Source organism: Mya arenaria, chromosome 15 (genome assembly GCF_026914265.1).
Source record: "Mya arenaria isolate MELC-2E11 chromosome 15, ASM2691426v1".
Lineage (NCBI taxonomy): Eukaryota > Metazoa > Mollusca > Bivalvia > Myida > Myidae > Mya > Mya arenaria.
In genome coordinates, this window is record NC_069136.1 from 29,421,321 (window position 1) to 29,448,931 (window position 27,611).

The following is a 27,611-nucleotide window of genomic DNA, read 5'->3' on the forward strand; positions in this document are numbered from 1 at the left end:
GTTATAGCCATTCACGTCGTTATCGTGGTGTGTCAGTCATGGTGTGTCAGTTATAGCCATTCACGTCGTTATCGTGGTGTGTCAGTCATCATATGACAGTTATAGCCATTCACGTCGTTATCGTGGTGTGTCAGTCATCATATGACAGTTATAGCCATTCACGTCGTTATCGTGGTGTGTCAGTCATCATATGACAGTTATAGCCATTCACGTCGTTATCGCGGTGTGTCAGTCATCATATGTCAGTTATAGCCATTCACGTCGTTATCGCGGTGTGTCAGTCATCATATGACAATTATAGCCATTCACGTCTATCACTGTGTATCAGACAGGGTGCGTCAGCTATAGCTATTCACGTCTTTATTATGGTATGTCAGTCATTGTGTGCCAGTTATAGCCATTCACGTCTTTTTTATGGTGTATTAGTCATGGTGTTTCAGCTACAGCCATTCAAGGTGTATTAGTAGTCATGGTAGCATTCAACTGTCTTGTGTGTACCGTACGTTCTATGATGACACTTACTGATGAATCTGTAGAGAATACAAAAGAAGAGCGTCCACAGCGTGAAGCCAGTCTTCCAGTCGTGCTGCTGGTCCAGAGTGACGATGCCGAGGAACAGGAATATGATGATTTCGCTTGCTGTACTGCAAAATACGTCGGATAATTCAATACACGCCAAATGATTCAAAGCAAGGGTTAAATAATACTCATGATGTTAATAAATTCTAAGCAATTGCAACTAAGGGATGTTCTTTTAAAAAGTATGTTAAGAAACTTTTGCCCAAAAGAATTTGACCTAATGTTGTCGATGATTTAGAAGGAACATGGTTCATTGTCTGGTCTGAAATGATGTTTAAAGGTCATTTTTGACCATATACTGACAAAACAACAATTTCGAACAAATATCTGGCCATAACAACACGGTCCGTGCATAAAGTTCCGTAAAGGTCTGTGTAAATGGCGATCGAAATAGGAAGAAACACTGGTTCGAATAGACCCGATAGGAAAGCCAACTTTGTAACCTGTTTTCACTTAAAAAAATACTTAAAATGAAGAATACAGCTCATTGAGATTTAAGGTATTCCCCAGGGATTGACGGATTTGACGTTGGGGGGAGGGGGGAGACTAAAATTAAGAGGCGTAACCTTTTGACTTGCACCCCTCCCTCAGAACCGAAATTTATTTTGTTTATAATGTTACCAGTGTTTTTTTATAAAAACTGACAAAATTGTATCCTTTTTTTTTCGCTCGCTCGCTCAATATTTTTTGGGAAAAAATGTGAAACAAACAATTAATTTGGTGTGGCCAACAACGGCATCTTCTGTATGTAAAACCCCTAAAATATTGCCATAAAATTCCAAAAAAAGACCACGGTCATGCCTACATTTGATCTTAAAATGTCCGACAATCTGTTTCGTGTAATACAAAGTAGTTGATTGGATGTATTTCAGCCCTTTGTTCTAGCTAGAGATCATTACGGATGAAAAAGGCAATCTGTTTAAAGACTTTATTAATTAAATCTTAAAATGGTTTGTCATGGAATTGAAACTGTTTGCAACGCTTCTAGAAAAGTCTACAGACTTAAGGTGATGTCTGGCATTTATTCAAGATTATTTTGTAACTCATCTTTAAAGTCAGTTTTTTTCTAGTGGCCAGCAGCTAATCCACAGGAAAAAGGACATTTTTTTCAAAATCCTTATGTTTCTGGAATAGGCAGGCTATCAAGGGCCAAAGTATATTGACCAAACACTGCTCATTTGCAGAACGTGAGTCTTTTTTTTAAAATAATTACATAATAGTATTCAAATATGATTCAAAACTAAATTGTCTACGTGTATTAAACCCCAAACAAATATCTGCATTTGCTAATTGGTTGCACATGTAATTTGTATAATGTTTCCTATTTTGGAAAATGATCGTTAAAGGCCTGGTCTAAGCCTTCTATAAGTGAACCCCCCCCCCCCTCCCCAAACCGTGTATTTATACACAACCTCTGTTAATTTGTTAATTGATCTTAATCTTATTGCCTAATTGCCTTATCAGATCTCATATCTAAGTATCCTGCTGTGCAGTTTCGGTTGTTTTATTATAAAAATGGACCCTAAATGGCCCTGAGCCAATAAACGAATACACAGGAAATTGGTCACTACTGTGACACCAGTGCAATTAGCAGGAGATGCACAGCAGGGGATTATCATGCCAAACATTCATTAAACTAGGCCTTTAAGGTCAGTATGTTCTTATATAAAGATCATATGTACAAGATAGCAATAAAAAGTTCAATCGTTAACACTATGACTCCATTTTTATATTATAAAATAAATGTTATGCTAATACAATACAAACCCTCATTAGGCACACAAAGTCTTAACCACACAACCACACAAGAGACCGTGTCATTGTGTCCGGTTCATTGTTAAAATGCACTCTTACTCTTATAAGATTTACCACAATTAATAATATTGTTTTAATATTCCAAAAAGCGTGAATAACTGTCGAAAACAATGGTTCCTATGAAGGATACCGATTTTAATTTGAAAGAAATGAGCATTTAACAAGTTATTTCTACCTTATGAGACTATAGTAGACTATGTTAACTAGTAAATATTTTAGCATTCACCAATCATTTAATATTTTTGCGCTTTCTGCTATTAATTGCATGTTATACATAATTATATTTTTGCATTATTTAGTAAGTAGTTAGAGGTTTATCAGTCCAAATTGATGTTTGTTATATATGTGTATGCATTGATTTTCAATAAGAGTGTCACTTTAAATAGACGCAATCGGTCTGATCGCAATACAAATACAGTATGTACATGTAATGATGTATCTGTTGATAAAAAACAAGTATTCCAAAGGATTTAACATGAACGGTCAGAAAACGAGTTTTTTTCCAGTGACAATAAAAACTAGGGTCGGTAGCAAACATTTAGGGAAGGTCAGGACTATTAAACGGTTACGCTTTATAAAGAAGAATCAACGAGTCAATGAGTGATCGTCAAGGATAAGGCTTATTTAGATGTGACATCAATCATCTCAGTCTTATTCGATGAACTTCCTTCACGACAGCTGCTTGTGTATTCATATAATGACTCTTTCTTACCATTTTAAATAACATTTTTTGGTGGTTTAATACATTATTCCTTTCTGTTGGTCACTAATGGTTAAGTATTTTAATAAGTTACTATACAGTGAATGGGTTATAAAGAAAGGACATACGCCATGACTTTAGCGAAGAACTTGATTGACAGCCTGGCCTTGTTAGTGATGTTATGGAATGCATAGTGCACTTGGACCATGCCACACGCCATAATGCTGAAATGAAAATACACAATATTTTTTGCATGTTTATCAATATATCAAATAGTAGTCTCAGTATAATTATGAAAACCGTGTAGTGTTATGATAAGCCACATTACACGCACTTTATACCGCTAGGTGTTTCATGAAAATGTGGTAATGTTGTTATATCTTGTACCATCTCGGTGTTTCTCTTAGTTTTGTAAAGTAGATAAATGGTGGGTTTATTGGGAGACACGTCGTTTATAATACGATGTCAGTGTATTAAGGACACTGACGTCATAGGTTTTCAGACAATTCATGCAGTTGCCAGTTTCAATATCCCATCTGCGGTCGTCAATGTCATATTGATCCAAATATTCTCACAATATACCGGAACACAGTTTTATCTCTATAGACAATTGTTTAACTTGTGTTGTTTTCAGTATTCCTTCTCGTTATCTCAGACAATTGAAACAAGTAATTTAGAAATGTAATCTCCTTCGTTAGCCAATCTCGTACACCAGAGCGATGATGCTATGCATAAGATTTATCATTATCAAACCTGTTGTGAATGAAAATGTTATAAGCCGGATTGTCAAGGAAAACTGTGTTAATACAATAAGAATGCCAACGTTGTTTACGTTAACTGACATAAATTATGATTGACATATAATGGAACTTTGTATAGCAAGCTATTGGGGTGACGTACCTTAGGAATTGGATTGAGGGGCTGTGCGGTCAAGGTCACAGCTTTTTTAAGTAGAACTACTATTTAGGTTCAACAACTTGAGTTCAAAAAAATGCATAGTTATAAAACCTGGTTTATAGCAAGCTCTTTAGATACATAACTTGGGATTGAATTGGATGACAGCGATCTCGAGGTGATGGTGAAGGTGACTGTTAATGAGAATAGCAAAATAACCTCAGTTCCAAGTGCAAAATAATGAATAGTTATGGAATTTGGTGTGTAGCAAGCTCATGTAAAGATATACTCTGGGATTTATTTTAGGATTGGTTGGGTCGAAGTAAGGTCGCTGTTACTTAAGATAATAAAACGATTTCCACACAACTACATGCAATGTATATAGGAACTTCATAAAGTGGTAATATTTAAAACTCATGTGAAGATGTACCTTCGTATCCAAATTGGTGGCAGTGAGACCAGGGTCAAGGTCAGTGTAACTTTAAACTAGCTGATAGTTAGCAATAATGTATAGTGATGAAACTAAATGTATAGCGAGCTGATTAAGAGACGGACCTTGAAATTTTGTTTGAGGTCAAAATCGTCAGTACTACAAATAGAAAAACGGGTTTCGCTGAATGACAGTAGTCAAGAACATATTGTAGTGATGCATTTTGGTATAATATGGTCATGTTAAGAAGAACTTTAGGCTTAAATTGTCAGACGGTCAGTTCAAATTCATTGTAACTAAACTAAAAAAGTGCTCGTGGCACCACAGTTCGCATATTGAAACGAAATTGTAGCTAAGCTGCAGTAGAAATGTTCTTACACGGTACCACATTCTCCGATTTTCGAAATATGTCCGTTAAATAAAATTATCGAATAAAATATCAATCATCCCCAAGTATGTTAAGGTAAACATAGCGCACAGCTGCACCACGGAAGTGTCGACAGCTAATTTTCCTTGCACCACCATTAAGTAGTGGAGCTGGCGTTTAGAGGCCGTGAAACATGCACATCCAAACATTTACTTTTAAAATATTGAATTTAAAACTCACTCATGCATGTGCTTTCAATGAATAAAGTATTTAGCTACAAAACGCTATTATGGCAAAGCTATATAAATTCAAATACAAGTGTCCTTGACCTTTCTGGACACATCTCGTACTGATGAAACTGCCAATGAAGAGATATACCCTGGTATGGCATTATGGGATGGTACAAGCTCAACAAAGGTCAAGTTCGATGCTTGTTTTCCACCCAAACTGATTTGGTCAAAACATGTAACTGCCCATGTTTTATAAGATGCAAGAAGTAACGGCATTAATGATTGAGTTGTTTTTCCAGTTTCGAATAACTTAGGTACTTTTGTATCAGCACTAAATCAGCGTTTGCATAATTAACTCTCTAGACAGTATTGATTTCCTAGTAGTGTGTATCTTATACAGCTGCTTGGTTCCAAATATAAAGTTAATTGGACATACACAGTAAGTTTGATGATTAAACATATGAGATCAGTATCAATACATATTGTTCAAGTATGTGCATAAGATTGGCTTGAAAAAAACGATAACATACTGTGTTCGTATTCAGAGAAAATCCTTTTAAACCATGTTTATATACATTGGAGCAATTCACTACCAAAGTCAAAGTCGTCATTTTCAGAAATGTGTGCAAGCGATAATGGGAAACAAGAAAAATGAGGACCCAAAATAGCCTAAATTACGAAACATATAAAAATTAAACCTCCATATCTATATATTTGCTTGTGTAACAGTGAGTTATTTCAATAAAACAAGTATATTTTAGTATGACATAAATGAAATAAAACTCAAGAAAAGTTTCTTCTTAGCCTTACCTGACAATACCTGAGAACTCGAACAATTCTGACAGCAAGTACGCGAGGTAGGCAAACCCGAATACTATGAGAGGTTCAACCACTGGAAAATATAAAACCTATCTATTATGATGGCTTGATTCTATCATTTACTAGGAGGGCCCTCATGACACTCATAAACGCTGTATAAATAATAGTATGCACTCAATGATATTAATATTAAAACACATAATATATTTAAGACTTTATGTTATAATTTCCATTTTGAAAGTGACGTTGCAGTACAATTATAGTAGAACAAATTCATCGAAAGTCAATCATTTCTTGTGACTTTGTACGAAACATTTTTCTTTCTGAAATCTTTGAAATCGCTTTTTTTATAAGAGATTCAAATATTATAAATAAAAGCAAAAGGAACCTTTGACGGAGTTTGTGAATTTGGTTATGAAGGAGGACAGAAGACCACACACGATGCCTAGGAGGAGCCCGAAGAAGACCACGATGAAAAACTTGGCCAGACCCAGAAATATCTGAAAACATGGCTCAACAATCAATGAAGGTATACAGACTCAGGTTCATAAGGTCTTAAATGTTCAAATTACTGGATTTTGGATACTTTTCACTTATCTTTGAGTTGATTAGAAAGCTATTTCTTATTGATACTTGATACTTTTTCATGGCATCTCTAAATGAATACTAGCACTTGACACAATCCAGATCTTATAAAACAACGAAACCATTGTTGTGTTGGTTTTGAGATTACTTATTTAATCGGATCCATAAAAAGGTTAAAGTTCATGCTTACAAATAAAACGATTTTATTGCAGCATCGATATTGTCGAAACTCAGTAATATTAGAATAAAATCACGACTTATAAATAAGTAAACATTCATAGGACTTGGACCAGCTGTCGTATGTGCGTGGCGGATTACACCTAATGAGAATGTAATCACTCTTTCAAAATAACCGTAACAAATTAACTTCAGAGTGGGTGATTGTCAATGTTAGGTACGCGGAACTTCATTCATAGTAATGCGATAATAAGATAATGGTACTTGGCCAACATAAATACTCATTTTTGGGAAAGTTTGATAGACGATGTATAAAATATACAGTAGAGACACCACTGCAATAAAGAAAGTTGCTTCACATACTATTTGATTCCTGATTACTTGGCAAATGTTCGCGATTTAAGTCTTATATGGGATTTTGTTGGTAAATCATTAGCTTTATAGTTGCCAGCTTGTGATAAAAAATTTAGAATTGCAACGATCGAATAAGAATAACGAATTGACTTAATCACAATCTGAGTGTATGAATGTAATTCGGTTGTGCTGATGGATGGAGCTTAACTTAAGTTGGGTTGCCTCCAAATGGCATTTGACCTAAGCCACTAAAGGCTTATTAGGAAGTAAATAAGCATCAGTAAGAGTCCTTGTTGAGGTATTTTGAGCAGAATGAAATATGCCCATGGGCGTCAGATGGCCCCCGGCAGAACTTACTGGTGGATTGCATGTTCACAATTGTTTATTGAGTTCAAGACTTACATAGGGCCCCTTCTCGGTTTATTGTTATTCACATCTACGGGTTGCATAAAAAACTTCAGAGTTTTAAGGGTTTGAACCTGGATAGTCAAAGGGGCCTTCCGAATCGGCGTAGTGAACAGTGCTTCAAATGCATACCAAAATGAGTGGGCGTTTACATTTTATACGTTATTGCACTGCCTTACTGTACAAAAATGTATATCGCAGATGTTTGAGTCATTGCTATACGTATCTGCTTGAGTGGAGTCACACTATGGTTGTGGTTTTTCTTTCGGTATGACAAGGAATATCCGAGGTGACTGTGTGGTGTCGAAATCGAATGATCTGTACAGTAATCAGTAAAATCAGTAGTTTTACGTAAATGAGTTGTATGATGTGTTTTTTTTCAAAAAACTGTTCATTTAATGAAACGGTGATACCCATATAAATTCATTGATGTGGTTAACATTCGCATCTGCCAGGAATGGCATTAATAATAAAACCTCCGTCACATTTTGGAACGAAGGTGTGCGAAATGTAATGGAGACAGCTGTTTCTCGTTTACGACTCGGTTATTAAATTCTAATGGAACATTCCTATCAGGCTTTAACATGAAGAAATGGACATTTGAAACGCAAGTGTGAATTGCATGAGTATTTGAAATGAACGTGTTTCGTAATCGATGCGTCGCCGTCCTTGCTGTCTACATATTCGCCATTGTTCTCTAAAATGTAAAGGACTGAAAGTGCTGAGGGACTGTGTGACTGGCATAGAGAGTGTGATTGAAGAGGTGATTGAGGGAAGAGATTTACAAAAATGGAAATAACTTCATTACTGAACATCCCTTATGTGTTAGAACAGTTGATGTCCGTCATTTTGAAGAAGTGTTGTTAAGGTTGAAACTTACATACTATTATATTATATCGTTACGAACGATGCCATAGAGACGATTGGTCTGTGAATTCTGCAAACTATTACTGATAATTATGCACTAATAGTATGTGCTATGTAGATGGAGGAGTGCATATCCATGAATAGAATGGTGTATACGAGTGGATGATGTATAGATCAATATCAATGAAAACTAATGTCAATAGATGTTGCAACAGACTCTTCCATGTTGTATTATTAATTTATATTCATCACCATTCACCGCTTCTACTTGCAACATTAATTAACTTAAAACTCATATATACACAATACACTGGTACAAACATGCAACCTGTTAATCAACCATCATGTGCATCTAAAAGGGTTTGCATTTTTTTTCAATGAAAGACCGCCAAAAAAAACCGAAGTGATATGTAATGCACTTAATGAGTTCATACCAATCAAATCTAGACAGAAACGATTCATGGAACCAAAATATTAACAATGATAATGCATTGATCAACTAACTGGTCCCCCGTTTAATCAAAGGCTAGCCAGTAAAAACAAAAGGAACAATTTCTGATAAACTGATTCAATTGTTGCAGCCAACAGTGAATGTATACAAGCAGACATGTGAGGTAATTTAAATTCCATTCAAATATATACAGACCCACAAAGCTCCATACTATAGATTCGTCTCCTTCTGCACGACCACGTGTTTATCGTTTTTGACATTAAGTAAAATCAGAAGTTTGAGCATGTTATTGCATAGTTGTATCTATGCTTGAAACAAATGAGCAGTAGTACGACCTTTTGGTGCATTTTAAGCGGGATTTTTCCTCCGAAATTGATATTAAAAGTAACGCTAATGGAAGATTGGTATGTCGGTATACTCTTAAAAACTTAACATTCTCTTAACTATCTGTAAACATTAATTATTCCGTGATGCCAAGCAACCATTTGTTGTCCGTACCATCGTTTCTATCAGTACACACGCTTGGTGAAAACGATGTCCATGTGAATGCGAGTTCAATCAAAGCCACTAATATGCTTTGAACACCTGCTTGTGACTCGAAAAATAGTTATCTTGTTTTCCTTATTTTGCATTCATAACATTAAAACAAAATGATTGTTTCCAAGGAGTTCTTGTGCATCATACGATTGTATACCAAGCAAATAAAACATAAGCAGCGCATGTGTATCTATGTATGTACCTGGCCGACTGTAATGACCTCGAGTGCGTTGAAAATTTGCATCACATTGTAAAGCACCACCGTAACACCGTCTGGAAACGAAATAGAATTGCTATAATTGATAAATAATGGGACAATGCTTATGTTGTTTGTTGTGTCCATAAACGTTTTAATGTGGATGAGCAATACCAAATATTCAGTGTATTTGTTTTTCTTTCAAACAGCAATTCAATTCATAGAAATGCTTCAGAAATCATATCTTACCGTTTAACAACGATTCTCCAAAGACAAGGAAATACAACGTGTTGTTTACACCAACTTCCTGAAAGACCGCTAAAACCTACAACAAGAAATTAAAACGTGTTATTAACACCCACTTCCTGAATAACCGCTAACACCTACTTGTCATAGACAAGGAAATCACGTTAAATCTTTACTTTTTTAAAACTATACTTGCTAAAACAAAAAAATCTCTTCGGAAAAGTTAAGTGATTTTTCTAACGATGTGAACAATCAATATTCGGCACAAGCCTTTGTCTGATATTAAATGTCAGATCCGTCTAGAGCAGCTGTAATTGCTGGACTAAGACTACGATGATGGTAAAATCATCTAAGCTAAACGATGTTTTATACTTAGAGAAACATTTCGGAAATGTTTACTCTTTTAATGATTGCGAACCACGGTTCCAAGACCGAACGGTTTTTTAAATTGTTTACAGTTGCACGAACATTTGCCTTTTTTTTGTTTAAATGTAATTCAAACGAATGCAGTTATCACCTAGCGAGGCCATACTATTGTCATTTTTTTGTGTCATATGTGCCATATTTACATGAAGTCTGATAGCAATGATATTTCTAATGTTTAATGTGTGCATCACATTATAAGAGGTATGCAGTTGAATACTATCGTAATATTTAACATTATTTCAGGATTATATAAACAAACTATATAGTTCTTTATATGATGACGTCATGGAAACGAGCAGGTCTGTAAAGGATGGTAATATGTAGAATTCATATATATCTTTTACTGTTGTATTGCAAGTCTACTCTTATCGAATGCTGTTTTGATATTACGTCAGTCTTAAGACATGGACAGCGCATTGTTATCATATCCATGTAGCTAATTACCCCATATTCACACAGATGCGTTATTTCTTTAAAGACAAACATGCTATAAGAAAACCCCCAACACCAGCTTACTGCTACTGGGTCAACTGCCACTATGAGAGAACTGAAGACAAGTATTTGGACCAAGGAGACACCGACATTTTCCATGGCTCCAGCAATATGCATGCCCCATAACGACAGTCCTGTAAATATGCAATATTATCAAACACCAAATAGGCTCTTATAACATACCAATCCATGAAGAAAGGTAATGAAGTTATGTTTCTTATATAGAAGAGCATTTAGGTGTCAGGCTTATAAGTTTCATAATTTGGTTATTTCTTTTTTGCAAGTATTTACTTCAACCAAAATCTTGATATGGCCAGACTCTCTTTTGTTTAATATTTAGATATGTTGTTTACAAAAAAAAACACCTACACAAAATCGAAAGTATGTGTGTGTTGCTGTAACTCACCTATGAGGAAGAAGTTCAGAACAGTTCCCTATAATGAAAAACAAATATCAAACTATCATAAAAACATTGGCTTTCGGAAAAACAGAAATATATGTCCAGTTTTCAGTTTTATAAAGCCCGACTAACCTTTAAACTCATAAGGTTGAAAATCTGTTGAGACAATAAAAATACTCCGTATTTTAAGGGTGTAAAAACACGAAGTCGACACCCAAAATACCTTAACAAATCTACGATGGAGCTTGAATCGAACCGCTTCTTAATAAGTACTCAAAAAGACTGTCGAAATGCACCATTTCTGTAATTCGAGGGCTAAGCGCAAGGCGGTCCTTATTTATTTATGTGCAGATATTTACGCCTTGCGCTGAGCCCCCGATTTGCACAATCACTGTGTGTGTTCTTTGTATTGATTGTCTTGTTTACTTACTAAAACAGCAAAGAGGAGGACCCCTCCTATATTCTCAGCAAATGTTCTGTCATGAAGACTGAAGGCAGATTCCAGGATTATGCTAAAATAGACACGGTACATAATTATACAGTATGACTATCATCTTCAAAGCAATGATCTTGGGAGTTACATGACTGCCTTAACGACACATCAGTGGTAACAGCAGGGACAAGCCCTAGCCTGTATGTAGACTAACCAAATTAGTGCTCAATAAAACAATATATTTGCTGCAATTCTCTTGCGTGAGGATATTCAAATATATATAGTTTTATAAACTCCATTTTATGTTATTTCAGTAGGGGAATATTGTTCATTTATAAAGTACTTCCTGAACAAAAACAATATTTCGAATACATTATAGTAAATTTGAACTTGTCTATAGTGTATTGTCACGCTGTTTCCACGGATTAACGTATTTTAATGGTACATTTAAGGTAGTTTACGCTTACTTTTATGAATCATTTAGTTGCCAACACGCCAACAAAATGATGATTTAAATAATTAATGAGATCCGTTTCTACTTGTTCCGGTTTACATGAAATGTTAAGAATAAAAAAGTGTGAAACGGTCTATAAATATCATTTGAATATTTCATTCTACTTATGACGGGAATAAAAATATCGGATATATATATATATATATATAAAAATCTTTCAGGGCACTTCATTTCTGCAATGCATCAAGCGTGGGAAATCGCATTGCTTTGTAATTTTGTTGTTTTCGGGACATACTCAGCGCAGTTGAAACAGGTCGATCTATATTATTACGTATTATTAGAAAAGGGCACGTGAAAAAAAAGAATTTGAAAGTCATTATCAACCTTCCTTAACTTTTTCATTAAACTTGTGTAATAAATGACGAACTTGTGAGAGTATATCCATGTCCAGATTTTGGATTTTTATTCCTTGGGTTTTATAATGCATATAATGGAGATGAAAAGAACGGTACAAAGTTAACACCCTGTGGATTTTGTGGAAGTGCATTTCTATTGTTGCATATCGGTTTTGAAGAGTTTTAGTTCTTAAAAAAATAAAATTTGCATGTTTTGCCTTGAAACGCTCCATTATCCGAGATAAAATATTTCGTCTGAATAAACGCATTCAATTTGCACATATTAGGCCTAAAAAAAATTTATGTCTGTTTCCTGTAACATGCTGAAAAAAAAGATGGGTCGGTAGGTAGGGATTTTTTTTTTTTTTTTTTTTTAAATGTCAGAATGATCCAATATTCAAGTTTATTTCAGGTGAATTATTTTAATGAGAATTCAGTGTGATATATAGATTCAATCTTTCTGCCACTTATAAGCTAAAACTGCTAGCTTGACAGCCATCAAAACATAAAATACATCATCATTGTAATAAATCAAGACTAAGTGATTTTTTCACATCTATATATAGGTGAAGCTTGACAAAGAAACAGCATTGTTTATCAGTTATTTTTAGCCATGGTACATGTATTTCAGTTGTAGAATGCATCCTGTTGAAGGGCAAGCCATGGGTTCGGCTCCCAGCGGTGGCAACATTATGTGCAATTTTGAGCATTGTCAGTATGTTCACCAGGGAAGCAGTTCATCTTTAGACTTTGCAAATATAACCCAGTGAAAGAGTGAATCAAAGAACATTTAGACAATTTATATTTGGCAAATGTTTTAAACAAAACTTTCAAAATGCATACATTTTCTAATAATAAAACATGACATTATTGCACAGACTATTTTAAGATAGACTGTGTAATAATATCAAGTTGTATTACAATTAAATGTACATGACAACTATTATAAAATAAAATGCTGTTACAACAAGAACAGGCAAGAATCTTCACAAAACATAATTTTATATAAATCAATACTTCGATTGATAAATGACTAGAATCAATGACTAAACCATTTAACTCTTAGAGGCTGTCAGAATTGTACAGATCTTTGGGACCAGTGTAGACCCCATGGTCTACGCTGTTCACTGCTTGGACACTTAAGCTTACCTGCTGACTCGAAAGCGAACAGTGTAAAATAACAGATTGGACTGGAATATGTTTAAATAGCCTAGAATCAGTATCAAAAAAGCTTAGACTGACTAATAAAAAGTAATACCATTTTCTTTTTTAAACAGTAAAACAGCAAAACTAGTACACGTACAGTACCTTAAATAGTTTCCACAACTTATTTTTTTAACAATTTTCAGTGTTTTAAAAAGATCTGCTGTATTAGATCCACTGTTCATTCTGTAAAAATCTCAAGCACGATAATCAATGTAACTTTCAATAGAATACCTTGTTGTTTTTTCCTTTTCTGGACTTGCCTGGACTACGGGGGTTAAAACATTCCCAGAGTCAAAACTTGGTAAAATATGTTCTGACTCTGACGAACATATTATTTAGTTAATGCATCTTCGTTATGTAATCCAGTGCATCCTTGTCAAATTCCAATATGCACCAGCGATTGTTTAGTTGCAACGACATCTTTCTTACTTTAACTTTCACTTTCAGGTTTATCTTTTTTCCGGAAGTAAACAAAAACATTTAACGTTCCTATTGCCAGTATTGCAACATCGTATTTTTCATAAATGGCAAAACCATAACAGTTTTGTTATAGAACCACGGACCTATAAACCAGGTCCGTGATAGAACTAAACTATGACACTGACAACGATCTACGTAGTTCTCCTTTCACTTTCATTAAAATTGACAGGAAGTTAGCGTGCACCTGTTTTCCGTGCTTTTTAGACCATGTGGTATGAAAAATGTTTATTTTTCTGTTAACTCATTAAAAACTTATAAGAATAATTTTTAATTAACTGGAGATATAATAAAAAAAAACTTAAAATAAATGAACAAAATATATCCTTAGCATTGTTGTTTTTCAAAACCATTGCACTTAGCGAAAAAGCGGAAGGTATCCGTTAATTTGCATAATGGGCGGAGTTAATATTACGTCATCGAGTTTGAGTGCTGCTAATTGACAAGGTTACCGATCAGATTCCAGATCGATAATCACTTGTCACTTCGGGTGTAAATTGCTCTTGCGGGTGAAACAAACATTCAGATCATGCATTGAGGCTCCTTTCAGATGATACCGACTCTCACACCGAAATATCCGGTGTCAAAACTGATGCATATTACAAATGGATGATGCGTAGATTTCGGGTCATTTACGATTCCTGTGCGTCAAAACCCGGGAGCTTGGGTCAATTGAAAGCCCTGCAGTTTAATGTCACAGCCATTAAGGTTTTTGCCATTGTTTCAACTTGCCAAACCGGAAACGTTTGTAACTATGCAACGATTCGGACACTAACAAAATATTTAAATTATCGTTGTCATCATAGGCCAGAGATCGCTAAAAATCTGACTTTTCGAATTTTGGGGCATAAAAAAATTGCGGTCGGCGGTAAAAAATTACGGTCGGTCGGGTTACAGGAAACAGACATATTTTTTTTAGGCCTTAGGCCTCGGTGGAAGGTGTGTGTATGAGTTTTGGAAGATCGTGCACTCGAAAAATCAGTGATCAGTGATAAGAGTGATATGTTAAATCCAGAAGGAGTATACTGAAGCAAATTGATTATTCAGCAAATATAATCTGATTGTATAACTTAAGACGTCATGTTCATCCGGGGGCGAAATGGAAAAAAAAAAATTCAACACCTGATAACTGAAAAAGGAAAAACCTTTTTGAGCTAAGTTAGACAAGTTGACAGTTTATAACGCGATTATTGTACGAGTACATGTCATTTTTTATTTATCTTATATTTTCCCTTCAGTTTCTATTTCTCATTGCAAGATTGTTTAACACAAATTGAAAGTCGATCATTCTACAACTCAAAACCAGACAGGACAATGTACTAGTGTGACCGTCTTATGGTCAGTCACTTTAAATCCAATTTAAAAAATCCTACATTTTATCAAATTGATTAAAACTAATGTTTAAATACACGTTGAGTGAAGTATGAACATTTAAACACATTTTCATTTACCTTGATAAATACCATGTTAGAAATACGAACAACAAACATCTCTTGAATATTTTTTTCTGGAGACAGGTCAACGTGACGACTGACGACTGATGTGTTTTTATAAGGAATGAAAAGCAGCGAGTTACAGAGGCCGGTCAAACAGGGACAAAACGTGTAGAGTGAAAAGCAGCGACTTACGGAGGCAGTAAAACAGGGACACAACGTGTAGAGTGAAAAGCAGCGACTTAAGAAGGCAGTAGAACAGGGACAAAAACGTGTAGAGTGAAAAGCAGCGACTTACGGAGGCAGTCAAAACACGGACAAAAACGTGTACAGTGAAAAGCAGCGACTTACGGAGGCAGTAAAACAGGGACAAAACGTGTACAATGAAAAGCAGCGACTTACGAAGACAGTAGAACAGGGACAAAACGAGTACAGTGAAAAACAGCGACTTACGGAGGCAGTAAAACAGGGACAAAAACGTGTACAGTGAAAAGCAGCGACTTACGGAGGCAGTAAAACAGGGACAAAACGTGTACAGTGAAAAACAGCGACTTACGGAGGCAGTAAAACAGGGACAAAAACGTGTAGAGTGAAAAGCAGCGACTTACGGAGGCAGTAAAACAGGGACAAAACGTGTACAGTGAAAAACAGCGACTTACGGAGGCAGTAAAACAGGGACAACAACGTACAGAGGCAGTAAAACAGTCACAAAACGTGTAGAGTGAAAAGCAGCGACTAACGGAGGCAGTAAAAACAGGGACAAAAACTTGTAAAGTGAGGGCAGCGACTTGCGGTGGCAGTAGAAACAGGGACAAAAACGTGTACAGTGAAAAACAGCGACTTACGGAGGCAGTAAAACAGGGACAAAAACGTACGGAGGCAGTAAAACAGGGACAAAACGTGTAGAGTGAAAAGCAGCGACTTACGAAGGCAGTAGAACAGGGACAAAAACGTGTAGAGTGAAAAGCAGCGACTTACGGAGGCAGTAGAAACAGGGACAAAAACGTGTACAGTGAAAAACAGCGACTTACGGAGGCAGTAAAACAGGGACAAAAACGTACGGAGGCAGTAAAACAGTCACAAAACGTGTAGAGTGAAAAGCAGCGACTTACGGAGGCAGTAAACAAAGGGACGAGAACGTGTAGAGTGAAAAGCAGCGACTTACGGAGGCAGTAAAAACAGGGACAAAAACGTATAGAGTGAAAAGCAGCGACTTACGGAGGCAGTAAGAACAGGGACAAAACGTGTAGAGTGAAAAGCAAGACTTTTACGGAGGCAGTCAAAACAGGGACAAAAACGTGTAGAGTGAAAAGCAGCGAATTACGGAGGCAGTCAAAACAGGGACAAAACGTGTAGAGTGAAAAGCAAGACTTACGGAGGCAGTCAAAACAGGGACAAAACGTGTAGAGTGAAAAGCAAGACTTACGGAGGCAGTAGAAACAGGGACAAAAAACGTGTAGAGTGAAAAGCAAGACTTACGGAGGCAGTCAAAACAGGGACAAAAACGTGTAGAGTGAAAAGCAGCGACTTACGGAGGCAGTAGAAACAGGGACAAAAAACGTGTAGAGTGAAAAGCAAGACTTACGGAGGCAGTAGAAACAGGGACAAAACGTGTAGAGTGAAAAGCAAGACTTACGGAGGCAGTCAAAACAGGGACAAAACGTGTAGAGTGAAAAGCAAGACTTACGGAGGCAGTCAAAACACGGACAAAACGTGTAGAGTGAAAAGCAGCGACTTACGGAGGCAGTCAAAACAGGGACAAAACGTGTAGAGTGAAAAGCAAGACTTACGGAGGCAGTAGAAACAGGGACAAAAAACGTGTAGAGTGAAAAGCAAGACTTACGGAGGCAGTCAAAACAGGGACAAAACGTGTAGAGTGAAAAGCAAGACTTACGGAGGCAGTCAAAACAGGGACAAAACGTGTAGAGTGAAAAGCAAGACTTACGGAGGCAGTAGAAACAGGGACAAAACGTGTTGAGTGAAAAGGGACAAAACGTGTAGAGTGAAAAGCAAGACTTACGGAGGCAGTCAAAACAGGGACAAAACGTGTAGAGTGAAAAGCAAGACTTACGGAGGCAGTCAAAACAGGGACAAAACGTGTAGAGTGAAAAGCAAGACTTACGGAGGCAGTCAAAACAGGGACAAAACGTGTAGAGTGAAAAGCAAGACTTACGGAGGCAGTCAAAACAGGGACAAAACGTGTAGAGTGAAAAGCAAGACTTACGGAGGCAGTCAAAACAGGGACAAAACGTGTAGAGTGAAAAGCAAGACTTACGGAGGCAGTAAAAACAGGGACAAAACGTGTAGAGTGAAAAGCAAGACTTACGTAGGCAGTAGAAACAGGGACAAAACGTGTAGAGTGAAAAGCAAGACTTACGGAGGCAGTCAAAACAGGGACAAAAACGTGTAGAGTGAAAAGCAGCGACTTACGGAGGCAGTCAAAACAGGGACAAAACGTGTAGAGTGAAAAGCAAGACTTACGGAGGCAGTCAAAACAGGGACAAAACGTGTAGAGTGAAAAGCAAGACTTACGGAGGCAGTAGAAACAGGGACAAAAACGTGTAGAGTGAAAAGCAAGACTTACTGAGGCAGTCAAAACAGGGACAAAAACGTGTAGAGTGAAAAGCAGCGACTTACGGAGGCAGTAGAAACAGGAAGAACTCGTGTGGGGTGAAAAGCGTGAATTTCTTCGACAGACCTGAATACCTGCAATGGATCGACAGTTAATTAGTCAACAAAATAAATAATTATTTACAATATCATGCCCCTAATATTAACATATTATATCAGTTACTTCAAAACAAAAGTATCAACATGAATCGCCTGCGTTGTCAATAATGACTTATCTATCATAAAATGACATAAACATTATATATGAGTGGATTTTACTATTTACTTCTTTGAAATTCTAGTGAACTTAATAATATTGCTCTAAAATTCTTAATATATATTGTTAAATGGAAGTAAGTCTGTCTGCTGCTTGAAATGCTTACATGCGTCATGGTCAGGTCCTTAAGGTCGAATTTGGACATATAAACTGTCTTATACAATGCAGGTCCAAAAGAAAACAGATACATTAGTTCTACTAAAATATCATAATACGGCAGCCTCTCATTTATCGAAGTATGCTTTTAGCACAGACACTTATTTTTTTAAGGGCAATTCTTAGCCAATGTCAGACTCTATTGACTATACAATCATTTGAAGGGATCATTTACTACTAGTCCCTATTGGCATCTTACCGTAAAACACCACCGACTATACAGCCAAGAACAATCAGCAAACTGAAATAAAAGAGGTTAATTACTGAAAACAGTATGTACATTGCATCATTGACATCAGCAAAAGCATTCTAGCAGAAAAAACAAGATTTAGGGGAAACGTGCACGGTGATTTACCCAAATATTAAAATTCCGTTGACTTGGAATAACATCTGTTTACGCCGTATGACGTATATTTGAACTCGATGCGATGACAAGTTTATAGCTTTTATGGCAGCTGCATGAACTTATATATATTATTAAACAAATATACGTTACCACGACTCTGGAACTTTTGATGACAAAAACTGTGAGTGATGGAATGCGATCTTGCTAAATCCCGCCAAAATCATAACCAGGGTGAATATAAGCGGATATTTAACGTGCATGAAATGCACTGGAAACAATTGGATACCGTCCGCGTGGTGGTGTAAAGCCTGGTACTCCTCACTGTTTTTGTCAGTATCATCCTCATCATGTAAGCTATTACCGGATGTAGATACTACATTTACATGATCAGCGTTGCTTGTCCAGGATGATAAGTCATTATTTGTCGCATTGTCCGCCGTATTACGCTCAGTTTTTTCCCTAAGTTCGTTGTATTGGAAGGCATATCCATCATTTGCTTGGCCTGTATGTTCAGACGACTGTTTGTGATGGTCATGGGATTTTGAATGTCCGGTGGTAGTTCCATTTTTCCGCGTATGATGTTTTTTAGTAGTTTGCATTTGTTGACTGGAAGATGAAGATTTGTTGTCATCATGGCCGTGAAGAAATATGGATTGGTTGGTGTTGGGAATATGTTGTCGGGTTCCGGGCGAGTGATTTGTTACGTCCTTCTGGTTGTCTGATGGCAGTGGCGGGGTTGATATCTGGTGGGCGATTGGTATACATGAAGTAACGATGGCCACCAACAGCAGTGTGCTACATGTTTGTGGTATTTGCATCTGAAATAAAAGAAACGAAATCATTGTGTGCCTTTTTCACTTAAGACGTGAAATCTTGTTATGTTCAAAACATGTGTTCTGATTGCCACGTTGAAGACGTGTGTAGATAATTATAACAGATCAATTATTTTCAGGCATGTGTTTATTATACGCTATTGTCCGCTTATCTTCTCGAAGGTTGCTGAGAACTCCGTTCCTGGGGACATTTCGATCTTGAAACTTAACTAAATAAACCACACATATCATTCTGTTATTCTAGTTAACATAACTGGGTGTTTATTTATATAATGACTGTCTTTAAGCTGTGACAATTTACGCATATGTTCGCAAAGCAAGCTATAAATAGACGAAAACGAAATAAAGCGCAATTAAAAAACGCCCTTTTCCGGATTATTCAAAAATAGAAATACAAACGGAAGCACTTTCAGTGATAAAGGCCTAATAGCAGATCGACGCGTAGATGGTGGACAGGTAAAGAAAAAGTGGAAAGTGACCTCAATTTCTACACTTAGCTATTTGGTATTACTGACAATATGTTTGGAGAACTTGTGAGCATGAAGAGTATACAACATTTCATCCACAGCCTTGAGGAGTGACGCTCAATCTGTGATCAACCTCATGGTAGAAACTAGGAACTGAATCTTAATTCATTTTTAGTGTTTGCCCTACATTTTCAGCCAATCAGGGGCGCCAGATTTTAAAAATGTAAAGTTTCTTCTTGGTTAAGAATCGTAAATTATTTCTGAAGACGACTCTTCGTTATTTAGAATAAACCGCGTAGAAGGCGGACACAGATTAAGAAGAACGGATTTCTTCCGGTAGTTTATTCCATGTTCTACAATAAGTGTGATGTCCATGTAATGCTGTTACGGTGGCACATAGGTGACATCCGCTACACTTAATTTATACTGTGGCCTTAATTTAGTAACTTGTGGCCTTAACTTAGTAAATCGTGGTCACAACTTAGTAAATTGTAGCAACAACTTAGTAAATTGTGGCCACAAATAAGTTTCTTGAGGCCATATTTAGTCCTTCCTGGCCTATGCTCTACTGGCATGGCTCTTGTGGTCATTTTCAATCCCGAGCATGTACGTTTGAGTAATAGGCAACACATATAGAGTTCAATTTTTGTGTTTGGGTTAGTTAGCTGAAAACGCTGCACGTTCAACATCTGAGGACAGGAAGTGTTGTAAGCAGATTAGTTGCATGAACTATTTTAATATATGTGCAAAGTAAAGGTAATATGAGGGCAAAAAATATATGCTTTCAAAACTGTGCTCATGGTCAAAATTTCATTTCTTTAGCTTTAAAAATAAAAAGCCGGTCAAAGGTCAATGTCAAGGACATCCGATGACAACATTGATGCTTGTTTGCAAAACTGTTCACATGGTCAAAATTTCATTACTGTAGCTTTAAAAAATAAAAAGTAAGTCAAAAGGGGTGGGGCATGCTTTTGCCTAAGGGGGATTATTTCAAATGTTTTCAAATGCATCATATGATGCTCCACAACAAATATCAAAGGTATGGGCCTTGTGGTTTGAAACAAGAAGATTTTGAAAATATTTCTTAAATAAGTCGCTAGGAAAATTGTGACACCCAGGGCAGTGCCAGATTTGACCCAAGGGTCATAATTTGAACAACCATGGCAGTGGACCACTAAATAAAGCCTTGTTCAAAATAGCAAGGATTTGCATAGTGGTTTCAGACAAAAAGGTTTTTAACATTTCCCAATTTAAGGGGGGGGGGGGGGTCCTTCCCTTACAAAGAAAAGAGAACTCTTCCCAGGGCCTCCGCCAACGTCGCCGAGGTCGTTTGTGTTGCCGCACTGGTACCTTGCGAGACGATCTCCGTGGGGGGGGGGGGCGGTAATGACCCCAGGGGCATAATTTGAACAAACCTTCATAAGCAATTGTGACTTTACATAAAAACTTGGCTAAAATAGACTTCGCTAATGTAGACTTGGCTGAAAATATACTTGGCTAAAAATAGCTTTTTTATACTTTCAAGACCCATAATCCAGGCATGCATGAGCGGATCTGGCTGGTTTTAAAAGGAACCAAGCTTTAATGGATATTTAAATACTGTACAAGTTTCATCGAGATACAATCAAAACTGAAGACTGTATCATGTTCACAAGCAATTGTTTACAGACGCACGGACGCACAGACGCACATGCTACGTACATATTATCATCGCATAAGCTCTTCTGGTCCTTTGAAGGTATACATTTCTCACCAAAAGCCATTTGCCGGTTGCTTACGAATGCCGTTAGGGTCATTGCCTATGAATGTGTTGATCTGAAACCCGATACTCGATAGTACGATGATGAAAACGCGAAATTACGAAACTACGATGGTGAAAACGCGACAGTACGATGATGAAAACGCGACAGTGCGATAACGAAAACGCGTCAGCACGACAGTACGATGATGATAATGCGATATACCATCGTACTTTCGCGTTTTCACCATCATAATATCGTGATTTCGCGTTTTCATCATCGTTATATAGTACAGTCGCGTTTTAATCTTCGTACTGTCGTGTTTTCATCATCGTACTATCGCGATTTCATCATCGTACTGTCGTGTTTTTATCATCGTACTATCGCGTTTTCACCATCGTGCTATCGCGTTTTCATCATCGTACTGTCGTGTTTTCATCATTTTACTTTCGCGTTTTCATCATCGTACTGTCGTGTTTTCATCATCGTACTATCGCGTTTCCACAATCGTACTGTCGCGTTTTTTTCATCGTACTGTCGTGTTTTCATCATCGTACTATCGCGTTTTCATCATCGTACTGTCGCGTTTTCATCATCGTACTATCGAGTTTTCATCATCGTACTATCGCGTTTTCATCATCGTACTGTCGTGTTTTCATCATCGTACTATCGCGTTTTCATCATCGTTCTATCGCGTTTTCATCATCGTACTATCGCGTATTCATCATCGTACTATCGCGTTTTCATCATCGTATTATCGCGTTTTCATCATCGTACTGTCGTGTTTTCATCATCGTACTATTGCGTTTTCATCATCGTCCTATCGGGTTTTCATCATCGTACTATCGCGTTTTCATCATCGTACTGTCGCGTTTTCATCATCGTACTGTCGCGTTTTCATCATCGTACTATAGCGTCTTCATCATCGTACTATTGCGTTTTCATCATCGTACTGTCGCGTTCTCATCATCGTACTATTGCGTTTCCACCATCGTACTATCGCGTTCTCATCATCGTACTGTCGTGTTTTCATCATCGTACTATTGCGTTTTCATCATCGTACTATTGCGTTTTCATCATCGTACTGTCGCGTTTTCATCATCGTACTATCGCGTTTTCATCATCGTACTGTCGTGTTTTCATCATCGTACTATTGCGTTCTCATCATCGTACTATTGCGTTTTCATCATCGTACTGTCGCGTTTTCATCATCGTACTGTCGCGTTCTCATCATCGTACTGTCGTGTTTTCATCATCGTACTATTGCGTTTTCATCATCGTACTGTCGCGTTCTCATCATCGTACTGTCGTGTTTTCATCATCGTACTGTCGTGTTTTCATCATCGTACTATTGCGTTTTCATCATCGTACTATTGCGTTTTCATCATCGTACTGTCGTGTTTTCATCATCGTACTATTGCGTTTTCATCATCGTACTATTGCGTTTTCATCATCGTACTATTGCGTTTTATCATCGTACTATTGCGTTTTCATCATCGTACTGTCGTGTTTTCATCATCGTACTATTGCGTTTTCATCATCGTACTATTGCGTTTTCATCATCGTACTGTCGCGTTCTCATCATCGTACTGTCGTGTTTTCATCATCGTACTGTCGTGTTTTCATCATCGTACTGTCGTGTTTTCATCATCGTACTATCGTGTTTTCTATCGCGTTTTCATTATCGTACTATCGCGTTTTCATCATCGTACTATCGCGTTTTCATCATCGTACTGTCGCGTTTTCATCATCGTACTGTCGTGTTTTCATCATCGTACTATTGCGTTTTCATCATCGTACTGTCGTGTTTTCATCATCGTACTATTGCGTTTTCATCATCGTACTGTTGCGTTCTCATCATCGTACTATTGCGTTTCCACCATCGTATTATCGCGTTTTCATCATCGTACTGTCGTTTTTTCATCATCGTACTATTGCGTTTTCATCATCGTACTGTCGTGTTCTCATCATCGTACTATTACGTTTTCATCAACGTACTGTCGCGTTTTCATCATCGTACTGTCGCGTTCTCATCATCGTACTGTCGTGTTTTCATTATCGTACTGTCGCGTTCTCATCATCGTACTGTCGCGTTCTCATCATCGTACTATTGTGTTTTCATCATCGTACTGTCGCGTTTTCATCATCGTACTATTGTGTTTTCATCATCGTACTGTCGCGTTTTCATCATCGTACTGTCGTTTTTTCATCATCGTACTATTGCGTTTTCATCATCGTACTATTGCGTTTTCATCATCGTACTATTGCGTTTTCATCATCGTACTGTCGCGTCCTCATCATCGTACTATTGCGTTTTCATCATCGTACTGTCGCGTTCTCATCATCGTACTGTCGTGTTTTCATTATCGTACTGTCGCGTTTTCATCATCGTACTATCGAGTATCGCGTTTCAGATCAACACATTCATAGGCGATGGCCCTAACGGCATTCCGTAGTTGCTTCATTGCGATGATTGGTGGAGCAGTATGCCACATGCTCGGAACCACGATAATTAAGTTTTACTCCCATTAACCTTATTTGATAATATTTTTCCCCAAAATTATGATCAAGTTCACAGGATTTGAAGCAAGAGGATAATGAGGATCTATGATCTACTGGCATGGCTCGACATTGATCTCCATCACATAACGATCATCTTCACATAACGATCTCCTTCTAATATCAATCGCTTTCACATAGTGATCTTCTTCACATAACGATATTCTTCAAATAACGATCTTCATCACATAGCGATCATCTTCACAAATCGATCTCCTTCCTATATCAATCGCCTTCATATAAATAAATGATCTTCTTCACATAACGATCTCCTTCGCATAACGATATCCTTCGCATAACGATCTCCTTCTCATAACGATCTCCTTCATATAGCGATCTCCTTTAAATAACGATCTCCTTCGCATAACGATCTCTTCCACATAACGATCTCCTTTGCATAACAATCTCCTTCACATAGCGAACTCCTTCTCAAAACGATATCCTTTACATACCGATTTCATCCACATAGCGATCTCCTTCGCATAATGATCTTCTTCACATAACGATCTCCTTCACATAACGATCTCCTTCGCATAACAATCTCCTTCGCATAACGATCTCCTTCGCTTAACAATCTCCTTCGCATAACGATCTCCTTCACATAGCGACCTCCTTCACACATAGCGATCTCCTTCACATAGCGATCTCCTTCACATATCGATCTCCTTCGCATAACGATCTCCGTTACATAACGATCTCCGTTCGCATATCGATAGCGTAATCATGTATGTGCACGTAAGTTAAATTCAACATCTACATGTACGCCCCTGTCTACAGATAATTCAACGAGTGTTATACCAAATTTTAGGTATTGCTATTTCTATGTACAATTTTGTATACAAATAACTGCTTAAGACATAATAAAATCTTCTTTTGTAAATGTCGAACCATGCTCTTATATACCAATTGAGTAATAATGAAAAACATTTACGCTTTAAAAGGAGCCACTTAAACATTGATGTTTGAAAAATTGATATATATAAACTGTAAGGTGTGTGTATTGGAAAGGCATTTGCGATCGGATACTGTACGAGTTAGCCTACATATGTATTGATCGCCTACTTTCTCATGCACCGTACCTTTCAAATGAGTTTGTTTCTGTATCAGAATAAAAAAAAAGAAATCGTTTGTAAAACTATGATCTTACTCTGTCCCGCACGCACATACAGATACACACACCCGCGCGCGACCGCACATACACCACCCAATTAAAAAATATTGCCCAAAAGTGCACAAAAAAACCTCAAAGAGAAAGGAAATGGCCACCAATATAATGATCGATTGAGATCATTTTCACCCGGCTCTTTGTTCAATATTAACCCGTTACACTCTAGCAGGCATGACACAGATACTTCAATAATATTGTAGAAGAAAGCAAGACAAAGGGAAGTTCACCTAACGCTAATTAAAGCAATCTGATAAGGTATTTATCGGTGAGTATATTACAGCAATGGTGAGGTTATTCGTGTCTGGGCATATTACCACACTCATTTGATTTTTCGTGTTACATATTTTGTTCCCAATACTTCAAACCTTTAATCTGAAATACCTCAGTGTTCTTTTTTAAAAGCTAACGATTCTTACTCTAGATAATGGATCTCATGCAGCTTTCGCTTCTAGGGCTAGGCTTTCTACATGGAACTGGGAATATGTACAAGAGTTGCTAATATTGTTGCTTTTCTGTTGTCCATTGAACATACTATTAAACTTAAGTCTAGGACTAGCACACATTGTTTTAACGCTTTAACTTCATAAATCCCAAGCAACGTGCCAGTTTATATCTCCTTCAAACCAATGCCATTAAGCGAATACACAAGATCATACGTATCAATTTCAGAGCGTATTTATTAGATTCTGCTGCTACCACGTTCAATATACAATAATCTTTATTTCAAGTCAGTTATATGATAACAAGGAACCATTTTGATCGGCAAATTGTCTCTTTTATTTCGCCTTTCAGTTAAAACATTATCAAAACGAGTACAATCAATAGTTAACGTCTAAATTGAGCATGATATGTACTGAACTGACTGATTGTTGAATCACAGTTATCTGAGCACACGTGTTAAATAAATAAAATGTTTTCAATCTTAAAAAACTACTAATTTTTCAAAAATATCTTACCTTATTGATGTTTCCAGAAATGTTTCAGCGGTACGTATACAGACACATACATATTAATAACATTCTGTCTGTGTGCAACACTATCTTGTTCATGAGTACGGCCAGAGTAAACCGCATTCTTTGCTCAGGGCTTAATCCAATAAAAACGATCAAAATTCAGCGTTTGTATGAGAAAAAGTGATGAATTACTTAATTTTCATCGAAATACCACCGATCGACCACGTGAAAGCGCGTGTTATTCCAAAGCCAAAGTCAGTTCAGACTAGCTGTATGGCAGTCTTGAGAGTATTCCGACAGATCAATGACGTCAGACTGATTCTTCTGTGTTTTTCTGATATTGGATTTTCCTGTGTCGGTGCCCTTACGCATTAAAACTACAGTCTGATTCAGAATTTGTATGGCATGTAAAGAATTGAGCTGATACAATTCATTAAAAGCGGCTTTCATAAAAGGGATAGTCTCGATTAACGTATTATGAATGTACAGTAGCTATAAACGCACAAAGAATCATTTGAAGCCCATACACGAGCTATTGTAAATATTAACCTCTATCTCGTTTTATTTGGAAGAAATCAACAGTGATACCAGGGAACCACTAATAAATAAAATCAAAGCACTGAAAGTGCTGAAGAAGGGTGGCCTTGTTTTGTTGTATGCAGTTTAATGAACTTTTATCCAATAGTTTGAGATTATTTTCCAAAAATGAAGTAATATGAAAGGGCAAAATTTAACTGATGTAGTGATGGTTCTTGTAAACTATATTTTTGTCTTTGTTCTTATTCTAAACCGATGTATGCAGTATATTTTAATCCCTCCCAGTAATTTTAAGTTATGCTAAGGATCCAAAACTAATCTGCGAATTACTCGTAGTTAGGGGTCTAACATACAGCACCATCGTTAAGTATGCTAATGACAAGTAAAATTGCACATACTGATAATTATGACCACACTGATACGGTAACTCAAAAATCAAGTATGCTTGTCAAGGGTCATTTCATTCGTAGGGGTTGAAAAGGTTGAGGCAATATAATATGTGCTGATATATGTCAATGCCAATAAAAGGCAAGGTTTGTGTGATGATTGAATACAGAGACAACATTGAACTTAAGAGGTAATTTTAAATGTTTAGTAT

At 36.9% G+C, this 27,611-nt stretch overlaps 1 protein-coding gene across 1 annotated transcript; it reads right to left on the reverse strand.

The window, feature by feature from the left end:
- Positions 1-460: 460 nt before the first annotated feature.
- LOC128219279 (Na(+)/H(+) exchanger protein 7-like) lies at positions 461-26,821 on the reverse strand. The gene is made up of 13 exons (XM_052927090.1): positions 26,480-26,821; positions 18,908-19,575; positions 18,611-18,652; positions 18,006-18,074; positions 11,401-11,482; positions 10,977-11,004; positions 10,595-10,704; positions 9,656-9,731; positions 9,413-9,483; positions 6,223-6,334; positions 5,826-5,907; positions 3,223-3,318; positions 461-644 (listed from the first exon to the last, which is right to left on the reverse strand). The coding sequence occupies exons 2-13, from the start codon at positions 19,573-19,575 to the stop codon at positions 461-463; spliced, it is 1,620 nt and encodes a 539-aa protein (XP_052783050.1). The 5' UTR covers positions 26,480-26,821.
- Between the last annotated feature and the right edge of the window lie 790 nt (positions 26,822-27,611).